A 12420-nucleotide genomic window follows, 5' to 3' on the forward strand; every position below is an offset into this window, starting at 1 on the left:
AATGGCCCCATCAAAGTTGGGTCCCAGGCCCATGTCAGTGGCTAACCATGAGGCATCCCTCCTCCTGCGAGGACCTTCTGCAACTGTTTCGTTCTTTGTCATTGAAACCGCTCAGGTGGCATCAGTATCAGACATTTTCTGGTACCTGTAACAAGAACAGTGCCAGCCAGAAGTCACTTGGGCAGCTTCCCCACCATAAGTATTGGAGCAGCCTCCACCTCAGAATCCTGTGGTGTCCTCTTCCTCGTTGCCAGATGAGGCTGTTGAAGCAGCAAGCGATTCACCATCTCCAGAGGACCATGGGGCTTATCAAGATCTGTTGAGAAGGATGGCTTCTGTTCTTGACATTCAGGCAGAGGAGGTGTGTGACAGCTCCCACAAGTTGGTGGACATTCTGGTATTGCCAACCCTGACAGCTTGGTAGTTACCATTCTCCTTACTTCCCACAACAAAGCGAGCTGAAAGGAGGTACTTGTCCCCAGTAAGAGATATGAGATTTGTGCTCTCACAGTCTTCCAGATTCCTTGGTGATGGCAGCTGCTAATGTTGTTCAGTGTATCTGCTGTCCTGTCTGCATTCAACGCACTGGGGCGCCTAGATAATCAAGACAAATCAATTCTAAAACCAGTACAGAGAACAGAGTTTGTTGGAGCAGACTTAGACTCCAAAAATCCAGGTTCAAAGCACTGTAGGGCTTGGTGGTGTGACTGAAAGCATATGCCCTCATCAGAACCCACCACTGCCTCAGCCTGCTAGGTCACATGGCAGCGTTTGCCCATGTGATTCAACACCAGACTGCATTTCAGAAAGCTGCTGGCATCAAAGTATGCCCCAAGTTGTTGTCATTTGGACAAGATGGTTCGAGTGTCAGTTTTATTATTTTTTTTTGGACCCTCTGAAAGTCTGTGGGGCAGGAGGTCCCCTTATCTCCCTGCTACCAACCCTCACTTTAATCAGCCCTCTGGTTTGGGGGCTCATATCGGGTCCCTGCAGACTCAGGGTCTCTGGTTGCCTCAGGATCTAATGGCTCATATAAACATTAAGGGGTTAAGAGCTATGCAACTAGCCTGTTCATCTTTGCACCCGCATATAGTAGGAAAGAACTTGGTAATTCTAACAGGCAACTTGGTGACTGTTTTGCATAAGACCCGGAGGAGTGCAGTCAACCCAGCTGTGCCAGGAGGCAATTCGCTTTTGCATACCCAGGTCAGTTCATCTCAGGACTGCTTACCTTTCCGGGAAGCAAAACATGTTTGCAGATTGTCTGAGCAGGATCTTCTCCAATCACCACAAGTGGTCTTTACTCCTGGACATCTCCAGATCTATCTTCTAGTTCTGGAGGACTCCCCAAGTGGACCTGTTTGCAACAAAGTGCGACAGAAAATGCCACTAATTTTGTTTTCAGGGAGGTCTCAACCCAGGCTCATTGACAGATGCTTTTCTGCTACCTTGGAATGATCCTCTACTGTATGCCTTCCCTCCAGTTCCCTTGCTGCCCAGAGTCTTGTTTAAAGTCAAACAAGACCATGCTTGTCTCATTCTGATAGCACCAGCTTGGCCTCAACAGCACTGGCACTTTACCCTACTGAGTTTCTCCTGCTGGATCCAGATGTGATTTCTCAGGACCAGAGCCGCCTGCTCCATCCAAACCTACGAGACCACCACCTGAGGGTCCTGTTCCAGGGATGTCCAGGAAGTGTTTCGGAATAGTAGTAACTCTAAACTAGAAGCATTTACCTGACTAAATGGAAGTGCTTCTCCATTTAGTCCCAGCAGAAAGACGTATCCCCAAAACATGCACCTCTGGACCTCATACTAGACTGTCTTCTATACCTAAAACACCAGTTTTTGTTGACTAGCTCTATATCTGTCTTCCATACCTTGTTGGATAGTAGATCCCTTTTCTCCAACCCCATCATTACCAGATTCCTAAAGGCCTTGATCACATTGTACCCACATGTGCAAGATCCTATCCATCCTTGGGATCTGAACTTGGTCCTAGCAAAGTTAATGGGACTGCCTTGCAACTTGCTCTCTGCTCCACCACTCTATGAAAGTAGAATTTGTAGTTGCCACTATCCCAACCAGAAGGGTGGGCAAGTTGAGAGCCCTAATATCCGAGCATCCCTATATGGTTTTCTATAAAATTAATCTCCCCCTCACCCAAAATTTCTCATTAAGGTAGTGTCTGATTGTCATGCTGCTCATTTTCCTGAAACCCTCTGCACATAGAGAAGAGGAGAGACTTCACTCGTTGGATGTGAGAAAGGGTTTAGCTTTCTGCTTGGAGTGTACTAAGTCCTTTAGATCCTCCACACAGTTATTGTGATTTCAGACAAGACTAAGGACCAACCAATTTCCACTCAATCTCATCCTGGATCTCTCTGTGCATTCATTTATCACTTGTCTAATACAGCTCCGCCAGCTAGAGTTTTGGCTCACCCTACTAGAGCACAGGCAACTTCTGGGCTTTCTTGGTGCCAGTGCCTATCATAGACATTTATAAAGCAGTGACTTGGTCATCAGTCCACACTTTTGCTTCTCATTATACTATTTGCCAGTTTGGGGCAGGTTGTCCTTCAGTCACTGTTCTGGTAGTCTCTGAGCCCACCACCATAGTTGTGTGCTTGTGAGTCCCCTACAATGGAATGGATATGTGCAAGCACCTGAAGAATAAATGGTTGCTTATCTTTCTGTAACTGTTCTTCGATGTGTTGTACATATCCATTCCATAACCAACCCTTCCCATCTCTGTTGGAGTCTTGTCTATTATGAAGAAACTGAGCTCTCCCGATGACCTAATTAAACCACCTCCAATGAGCTGAGGTAGCTGTCAGCGGGAGAGCGTCTCCAACTGAAATAGCGCTATCCACACTGGCACGTCTGTCAGTGTAATTTATGTCACTCAGGTTTTTTCACACCCCTGAGCAACATGAGTTATATTGACAAAAGTGCTAGTATAGACAGACCCTAAGTCCACGGCAGGCTAGTGTAGGGTAGATTCGCACCCCAGATTGCTGCAAACTTAAAGTTTGAATATACAAGTCCGAAGAGATACATTAAAGCATTTTCAGAGGGACTTTGATGCAAAATTGCAGGTTTATCATCCCTGCAGGCTAAATGTTTCAATTTTAGTGCAGTAATGAAATCTGGAGAAATGGAAACATGAAGTTAAAATCCAGGCCACCTTATTCCTGGATATATTTAGTGTAGCCTTCAGAATCCTGAAATTGTAATGGTTTAAGCTTCATGAGATGTGACCTTTACTTACTTTGTTTGCCAAGCACAGATGCTCTTCTTTGAGAGGTGTCCCTGTGGATGCTCCACTATAGGTGTTGATGTGCCCCGGCGCCGTTGTTCGGCTATTTTTACAGCAGTATCCGTATCGGCCACGCATGCGCAGAGCCTGTCTCACATACCAGTCTTAATAGTGCGCATGCGTGGCCGAACTCCTTAATTCTTTCTTTACCGTCCCTGGCCAGAGTCGGACCTACAGCAGACCTGTTAAAACTTTTTCTCTTACCCATTCTACAGCCTTTTGTCCCTTAGTTTAGCATTCTAGTTACTAGATAAGTTCATCCCTTAAAAAAATAAATAAATAAACAAACAAAAACACTTGTTCCTCTCAGCCTCCAGCTGACGCTAATATGCCTGGTGCCCCAGGAGTTAAGCAGTGCACTACATGCAGGGACGCCATCCCTATGTTGGATGGTCACTCCCAGAGTATAAAATGCCTGGGGGAGTCCCACATTCCTCAAAAATGTGATTATTGTTCCAAATTAAAATCCAGGGCACGTAAAGACAGAACTCCAACTGAAAATGATTCTTATGCAGAAGTCACTCAGACCTGCTTCTGACCCAGATATGGGCTCCTCAATGAACCGCAGCCCTCCTGCCTCCAAAAAGGACAAGACCAAAAAAAGAAACGCCTGCCTTCCTCACCCAGAAGGGAAATATTGCAAGCAAAAAGGTCGCTGGGCAGGTCTATTTCTTCTATGCAGACCTTCCCCCGGCTCAGCACCTTTGCACCGGTCCCCCCGGCATCACGACAATCCTGCCTGTGGCTGCGGAGACAGCGCAAGCTTCCAGTGCTGAGGCTTGAGGCTTCCAGTTGCCACCATCCGGCACTGCAATGGACACTGTGGTAGCACAGATGACCTTGCCGGAACAAACGCAGGCTGAACTTACCTCCCTGGCACCTCCGATCTCAGCGCATGCCTTGAGCGCTACAGTGCAGAGAACATCAGTGCCAAATGACCCTCCAGCACCACAGGCGCTCCTAATGGAGGGTTTATCTCACACAGGCTCTCCGGCACCACAGTTCATTCATTTACCGGACCTACAGGTGTCGCCTAACCTACAGTCACCTCTACTTGACACCTATTTTTCTCCAGGCATTCATATGTGGTCTGGACAGTTGTCTCCGTCTGTATCTCACCACAAGCTGCGCTTGATGTTGCTGATACAGCTGCAAGGTCCACTGCTACAGCAGTCATGATGCATTGAGCTTCATGGCTTTCATAGCCTTCTTTTCCTTGTGAGGTTCAGAATATCATTGAAGATCTCCTTTTTTGATAGTTTTTCACCATTTGCTGGTAACACCAACGATGTGCTTCGCTCCATGAAGGACTCGAGAGCGACATTACGGTCTCTTGTTATCCAAGCCCATGCAAATAAGAGGAGACAGTATAGATACCAACATTCACGCTACCCAGCGTATACTCAGCAAAGTCATAGACCATATGAACAACATCAGTGACCAAGATATCATAGTCATCGCACCAATTCATCGGCTCCATGTCAACCCCCTCCCACTAATAAGCAAATATGAAAATGTGACTGAGGGTATAGAAAACATCATCCCTACTTTAGTGCCCATTTTCTCCCCCACCACACACACACCCTCTGGCCCTTTTCAGGGACCCCTCTCATGAACAACTGCTCCACCAAGAGATGCATCACCTCCTCCAATTAGGAACAGTAGAACCAGCGCCTGACCAACACAGAGGAAAAGGGTTCTACTCCCTTTTTTAACGCACAAGAAAACTGGGGGATGGCAACCCATTCTCAACCTCAAATGCCTCAATAAATTCATTTTAAAAAAAAATACAAAATGGTGACTCTTGCAACCATAATTCCAGCACTGGAGCAGGGAGATTGGGTTTTCAGCCCTCGACGTGCCAGATGCTTATGTTCCTGTGACCGTACATCCTGCCCACAGATGTTTTATTCGCTTTGTTCTGGGCTTACAACACTACCAGTACAGGGTCCTACCTTTCGGCCTCTCGACTGCGCCTCGTGTCTTTTTTCCAAACTCCTTGCAGTCGTAACAGCTCATCTCAGAAGGCAGGGAATCCATAATTTTTACTTACCTTGACAGCTGCCTTTTCAAAGCCAGGACCCTCCAAGAAGCCATTCAGTCCACACAACAGACAATCCAATGTTTCCATGCTCTTGGCCTGTGAATGAACAAAGAATATCTTCACTCGCTCCCACCCAACAACTGGAGTTCATAAGAGCATATTTCGACTCACGCAAAAGAATAGCCTCTCTCCCACTCCACCTTTCTAACATCATCAACCTTTTTGTTCCCAAGCTGTGCAACAGTGCACAAGTGGCTGCACAAGCTTGCCTACAACTCCGAGACCACATGGCATCTTGCACTTTTGTAGTCAGGAACGCTCGCCTCTTCATGAGGTGTTTCCAAAGCTGGATTCCACTCTCTACAGACCGCATATCCATGGTCTGAACAAACTTTTATACATACCCCCCAGAGTCAGGGGCTCCCTCCACTGGTGGACATTGCTGACAATCTTTCCTCCGGGGTCCCCTTTCTACAGGACATCCCGTCGGTTGTCATAACTACAGATGCATCCCTTAAGGGATAGGGAGTACACGTGCCCCAATACACTGCCCAGGGGCTTTAGTCTCCTGTTGAGACGTCCCTTCACATCAACATCTAGAACTCTGAGCGATACACAATGCCTGTCTCCAATCTCTCCCCTTCGTACAAAACCAACATGTCAGGATAATGACCAACAACATTGCCTGTATGTTCAATGTAAACAGGCTGGGGGAGGGGGGAGCGATCCCACTCTTTTTGTACAGAAGTGACGAAACTGGCGTCTCAGACACAATGTCTGAATATCAGCTGCATACTCTACCTGGCTCTCTCAATACCACCGCGACAACTTCAGCAGAAGATTTCCTACAGACCACGGATGGGAACTAAACGAGGATATAATAGTAGACCTATTCCACACATGGAGATAGTTTGAAATGTACTCCTTCATAACACAACAAATTCTACATGCACCGCATGCCTTCATAACTGGACAAGATTTACACACTCATGGGCTGTCACAAAAAACGCTCCTTTTTTCCACGCCTCTCCCGCTAATCCTCAACTCTGTTAGAGATTAAACTCTCTGGACTCTCCCACAGTCCCATCAAAGTCCACTTGGCCGCAATTATAATGTTCCATGATGCCATTGACGATAGAACTTATCTTTGCTCACCGCATTACTAAGCGATTCCTTAAGGGACCCCAAACCCTATACCCAGACATCAAACCACCTAATCAATCTTGGGACCTTCCCAAGTCTTAACATGCCTAACCCAAAAACCATTAGCCACATGTTCCCTCCTACATCTCTCTATGAAAACTGCATTTCTGGTAGCAATTGCCTCTACAAGATGCGCAGGAGAAATTGCAGCACTCATGGCAGATCCGCCATACACCATATTTTTAAGGACAAAGTCACCCTATGCTTACTCCCCGAAATTCTACCGAAGGTGTACTCATCTTTCCACGTCAGTGAGTCTATCCATCTCCCTACCTTTTCCAAAACCACATGAGAATTCCTTTGAATCTAGGATGCACATTTTGGACGTGCGCAGAGCTTTGTCCTTTTTCTTTGACAGGACTAAAACCTTTAGGCGTTCCGACAAGCTATTTGTCCCTATTGAAGAACGCTCTAAGGGCTCATTTATCTCTAACCACAGACTTTCCAACTGGATCTCGAGTTGCATTTGTCTCTTTTATCAACTATAGAACGCGACGACGACGACAACTAGAGTTCTATCTACTGCATTCCTTCCAGATCTGAAGTCTCTACCTCCTTGAGATACACTGCTTTTAAGTCACCTGGAGTGGAGCACCCACAGGGACACCTCTCGAAGAAGAAGAGGGGGTTTCTCACCTGTGCAGTAACTGACGTTCTTCGAGATGAGTGTCCCTGTGGGTGCTCCACTCCCCATTCTCCTCCCCTCTCCTTCGGTGCTGGAGCGGCCTCCGTTGTAGAGCAGGAACTGAGGAGCTTGGCCGCGTATGCGCACTGTTAAGACAAGACTGGTATGTGACGCAGGTTCCACGCAAGCGCGGCCAGTACAGGTACTGCTGTAAAAAAAAAAAAAAAAAAAAATCTCCAAACAATGGCGCAAGGGCGCACCGACACCTATAGTGGAGCACCCACAGGGACACTCGTCTCGGAAGAGTGTCAGTTACTGCACAGGTGACTAACCTCTTCTTTCAGTCACCTGAAACATTAACAAAATATGTGCACTGATTTTGAACACAGTGTTCCAAGTTGCATTTCCCTCCCCAATAATAATAATAATTATGTTTTGATGTCCATATCAATATTCTGAATATTAAAAAAAAAAAAAAGCCAGTTATAATCTTTTTGTCTGCTGCATGGGTGCTGGCTGTTTGAGGGCATTAAAGCTGAGCCTGGCTTCCACATTGCTTTAATCTTTCCTCAACAATATCTGAGTCTCTTTGGCAGTAGTTAAGGTCTGCATCCTTTTTTTTTTTTTCTCTTTATTTTGGAATTGGAATGCCCCTCACCTGGCTATTCTTTGGGAGGGATGGACCATCACCTACACAAGCTTGCTCTAGCAGTTTAGAGACCACAAGCGCTGGCTGAATGGAGTGCATTTTTGGATGCTTCCTAATAAAAATCTGTGATAGTGAGATTTCTTTTGCTTTCGTGGATAATTCTTCGACTGATGTCACATGATTATCACTTAAATAACGAAAGCCTACAGAGAAACAAGACTTTGAGCTTTCAGGAAACTTCTGCAGATGCTTCTCCAGCCCAGGTTTCTTAATATAGTCCATGAATTTGGAGGAAGAATGAGATTATGCAAGAAAAGGTTCTGTTCTCCACTTTATGCTCCCTTTCTTTTTAACAAGCAGCTATGAGCTATCATTCCAACAACTCAAGCATTGCCTTAGTACCTTGAATTTTGTTGTCATGCACTTAGTAATGCACTAAGTTATGGGTATTCTACATCACCAGTTAAGAGATGTACTCCTGTGTTCATCCCCAACCTTGTATTATATAATTATGCATTCCTATTCTGTTATTGGTCATGACTCTAAGCACCTTTGCTGGATGCACAATGAAATTCCTAAGTGAAATTCATGCACAATGAAATTCCTGAAAAATAACATCATGCTTCTGATTATAACTCGGTTTCCTATTTTTCTTATGCTGTCACAGTCACCTGTGGGCTCCCAGCATAAGGAATTATGCACATACTATTTTCTTCTGTAGGGTATGCATCTTAACAGATATGTTTTCCATCCTAGTGAGCTTCATGGGTTTTTTTTTTCTTTCTCTCCCCTACGGTCAGGATTTTTTTTCTTCATTATGTATCTTAGCTCTGGACAAACAGGATATTGTTTTATTAACTTACTCTGTTCTTGTTTCTAATTAAATGGCCTGAACTGAATTGCATATAATGTAGTTTGAAGAGGAAGTTAATCTCGTTTAAATAGGCTTGATGCTGCAATAGTCCGGACACAAACTTCTTTTTTCCAAAAAATGATTAATATCCATTACATACATAGTCTATGTTCTAACCCTTAACTTATTCTGTGTAGTTTGTGACTCTTGACCTTTGCTGAGAGAAAGCGCCTTCCTTTCCATGAAAGCCTATTCTGCCTCCTGTGCAGCAGCTACTACATAGAGTAGCTGCCTCTGCCTTCTTCAAGAGTAGCTGTCTCTTAATGTATGCCAGCCAGAGAGAGACCAAGGAGGTAGGGGGAGGTAGAAGTGAAAATAATCCAGTGTGACTTGAAGACTTCCCCACCTCTATTCCTCTGCTGTATAGAGTAGTGAGAGATGAGAAAAGCAAGCTTGATACCCCAAATTTTCTAGGTAGCTGGCTGGCCTTGAGCTAAGTGAAGGAGGTCTGGCCCTGCATAGCAGGATTCTCTAGCCATGTGAACTGAGTACAGGCACAGGGTGAAAAGTGCGGTCTGCACAATCATACATTGATCTTTGAAGCCCTGAGGGTTGTACTGTTCTAAAATGAGACCTCTAGAGACAATAAGGCAGCCTGATATTTAGGGCCCTACCAAATTCATGGCCATGAAAAACATGTGATGGACCATGAAATCTAGTCTTTTGTGTGCTTTTACCCTATACTATACAGATTTCACAGGGGAGGCTAGCGTTTCTCAAATTGGGGGTCCTGATCCAAAAGGGAGTTGCAGGGGGATTGCAAAGTTATTTTAGGGAGATTGCAGTATTCAGAGCTGGGCAGCCAGAGAGCAGCAACTGTTGGCTGGGTGCCCAGCTCTGAAAGAAGTGCCTTGCCAGCAGCAATGCAGAAGTAAGGGTGGCAATACTATGCCATCCTTACTTGTGCACTGCTGCTCGCGGGAGCACAGCCTTCAGAGCTGGGATCCTGGCAGCAGCCGCTGCTCTCTGGCCACCCAGCTCTGAAGGCGGCACCACCACCGCCAGCAGTGCAGAACAGGGTAGCAGTACCACACACGCCCCCAACAATAACCTTGCTACACCCCCCAACCCCCGCATGCATGCGCGCACACACACACACCCTCCTTTTTGGGTCAGGACCCCTACAATTACAACACCATGAAATTTAAATAGCTGAAATCATGAAATGTATTCTTTTTTAAAATCCCATCACCGTGAAAATTGACCAAAATGGACCCTCAATTTGGTAGGGTCCTACTGATGATATTCAATCGTTTCTCAAAGTATAACACTTGTGTAACACTTATAACTACTGTGCTCCACTGGTGAAACACTATTAAAAACCTATCTGGGCCACCAATTGGTATTTTCTGCTACTAATTGCTAATGCAAAATGCTTGTCGCTTGCTGAGCCACCTGGTTTTCTTGTGTTTGAGGTCTGCCATGTAGTAATTTAAAGTGAATAATGCATAGTAATATTTTTATTGTATTAACCTCATAATCCAATCTGTGAGCTCACCTTTCATTGATGAAAATTCAAAGGAACAATTTCTATAATAGCTGCTCTGAAAGCCTTTCTTATTGCAAAGGCATAGTTAAATACTAAAGAGGTATACATCCTTTTCCACTATCAGAAATAACATCTTCAATGACAAAAGAGCCACTTGCTAATGAAACTAAGTGCTTTTAATGTGGGGTTTCCCTTCACACTGTAAAGTAGGCATTCACTGAAGAAAATGTCTTTCATCTGATGTGTTGTCTCTGAATTGTTCTGTTTTGAGGATAGCTACAACTATCCTAACCCTTATTCATTTTTGGTACACTTTCTGTAGAGTAACATAATGAATTTTGGAGGTGCATTGGTATCTACCAACCTAAAGCTATGGCATTTTACAAAATGGAGTGTATTTTACTGAAAGTATAACTTATTGAATAAAGGCCTGTATTTCTTCCTTGTAGGTGGCTATGAATATCCTAAATAGTGGAAGATTTAGCATGGGTAGTGCATCTGCAGGAATGATTAAGAAACTGATAGGTAGGTAAAATGAAGCTTACTGAATTTCTGGGAGGAATGAAATCAGTACTTGCATTACAAAAGAAAACTTAACATCTTGTGAAAAGACAAATGTCACGTCTTTCAATGACTCTAATAACAGCACTCATTTCAGATATGGACTCTAGAACTGAATTTAGACTCTGGCTAACACTAAAGGTTACTTGTCCATAAAATGCTAATGGTGTTTTCAGTTATGTATAAAACGGTTACCTTTTTTGCATTGGAATGAATTATTTACAAATAGAGCATCTTTTAAAAGCTATATTAGGTTACTTTTAGAAGCAACCAGATATAGGAATACTGTATGTGTCTATAATGAATATATATAAGCTGCCTTAACATTCTAACTTGAACATTGTAAAGTAATTTAGGCTTCAAATTTTACATACAATGGTAGCTATAAAATCTGCTTCTGTCAACAGTTACCACTCACTGGTTTCTGCAAGATCTTAAAATTTCTCTCTACTCTGGATAGGAGATAATCATGATCTATGTTGATAAGTGTGCTTCCTATGCTGGGGGTGGGGTTAAGTTCCTCCATCTTCTCTTGCCTGAAAGTCCTCTGACAGTTTCCCAAATGACACCTTCAATACAAACATTTCAAACTACTGTTTCAAACATACAGTTAGTTACTGCTTCATAGGAAGATACCAACAAAGTCTTTTGTGGATTACAATTCTATCAGAGGGGAGATTTTGGTGGCTCCAGCCCTGCTGGGGCATAATGTAAATAATTTTTGAGTAACCCATTCTATCAGCTCAGTGTGATATTTGCTTAATCATTATTCAAGACCTGGTTAGAGCTGGCTGGGAATTGGAATTTGTCCCACAAAAAATGAGTTTTCTTCCCAAATTATGATGAAAAGCCAAAAAACTTGAATTTTTTTCACATAACTGAAATTCTGCAAAATTTAGTCTAGGGAAACAATCAAATGTTCCCACTGCAAGAACCTTTTGGCATTTTCTAAACAAAATATGCTCCCTGGGATATCTGCCTCTGTGGCATCCCAGCTGGTGGTGGGCTGCAGGGGAGCCAGGCAGGCAGGAAACCGGGCAGGCAAGCTGGCCTGCCTGCCTCGTGTCCATGGAAAGCGTTGATAGAATCAACATGTTCCTGCAGAACACTTCTATTCTGTCAAATCAGCGTATTCTGACAAAAAGCTGTTTCCTTTAAGAATTTTTGACCAGCTCTAGTCATCGTAATCTAGTGAACTGATATTAGTCACATTGCTTAATGAGCTAACGGAAGGTGATCAGATATTGCATGGCATAAGAACCTACATACTAGTTAGAAACTTAAGCTTTATCATACAGAAGTCTATGCATAGTCTCAGACATCTGAAGGCTTGCATTTGTAGGAATCTGGGTAAAGGTGTTCATTGTATACTTTGTGACATAAGACTTTTTTGTAATTTAAAGAGAATCATTCAACTGGTAAATTCAAGTAAGAGTAACATTAATAAACTAACATCACTACTTGCTCAGAAGCTATTTCATAAATAGTAAATGATTCCAGAATAGCAAAAATACCACAAAGCAGTTGTTTGGTGTGACACCTTGTATGAAAAGGGGTCATCTTGATGTAATCCCCAAATAGGGGTGTATGAAAGAACTATTGATAGGATTTCTCTCC

At 43.9% G+C, this 12420-nt stretch overlaps 1 protein-coding gene across 1 annotated transcript in view; it reads left to right on the plus strand.

The window, feature by feature from the left end:
• Positions 1–12420, plus strand: part of ACAD9 (acyl-CoA dehydrogenase family member 9) — a 50847-nt gene that overhangs the window by 21305 nt on the left and 17122 nt on the right. The window contains exon 9 of the mRNA XM_054034560.1: positions 10692–10767. Within this exon, the coding sequence (XP_053890535.1) occupies positions 10692–10767 (76 nt within the window). The remainder of the gene's footprint in view (positions 1–10691; positions 10768–12420) is intronic.

Source organism: Malaclemys terrapin, chromosome 7, assembly GCF_027887155.1.
Source record: "Malaclemys terrapin pileata isolate rMalTer1 chromosome 7, rMalTer1.hap1, whole genome shotgun sequence".
NCBI classification, from domain to species: Eukaryota; Metazoa; Chordata; order Testudines; family Emydidae; genus Malaclemys; species Malaclemys terrapin.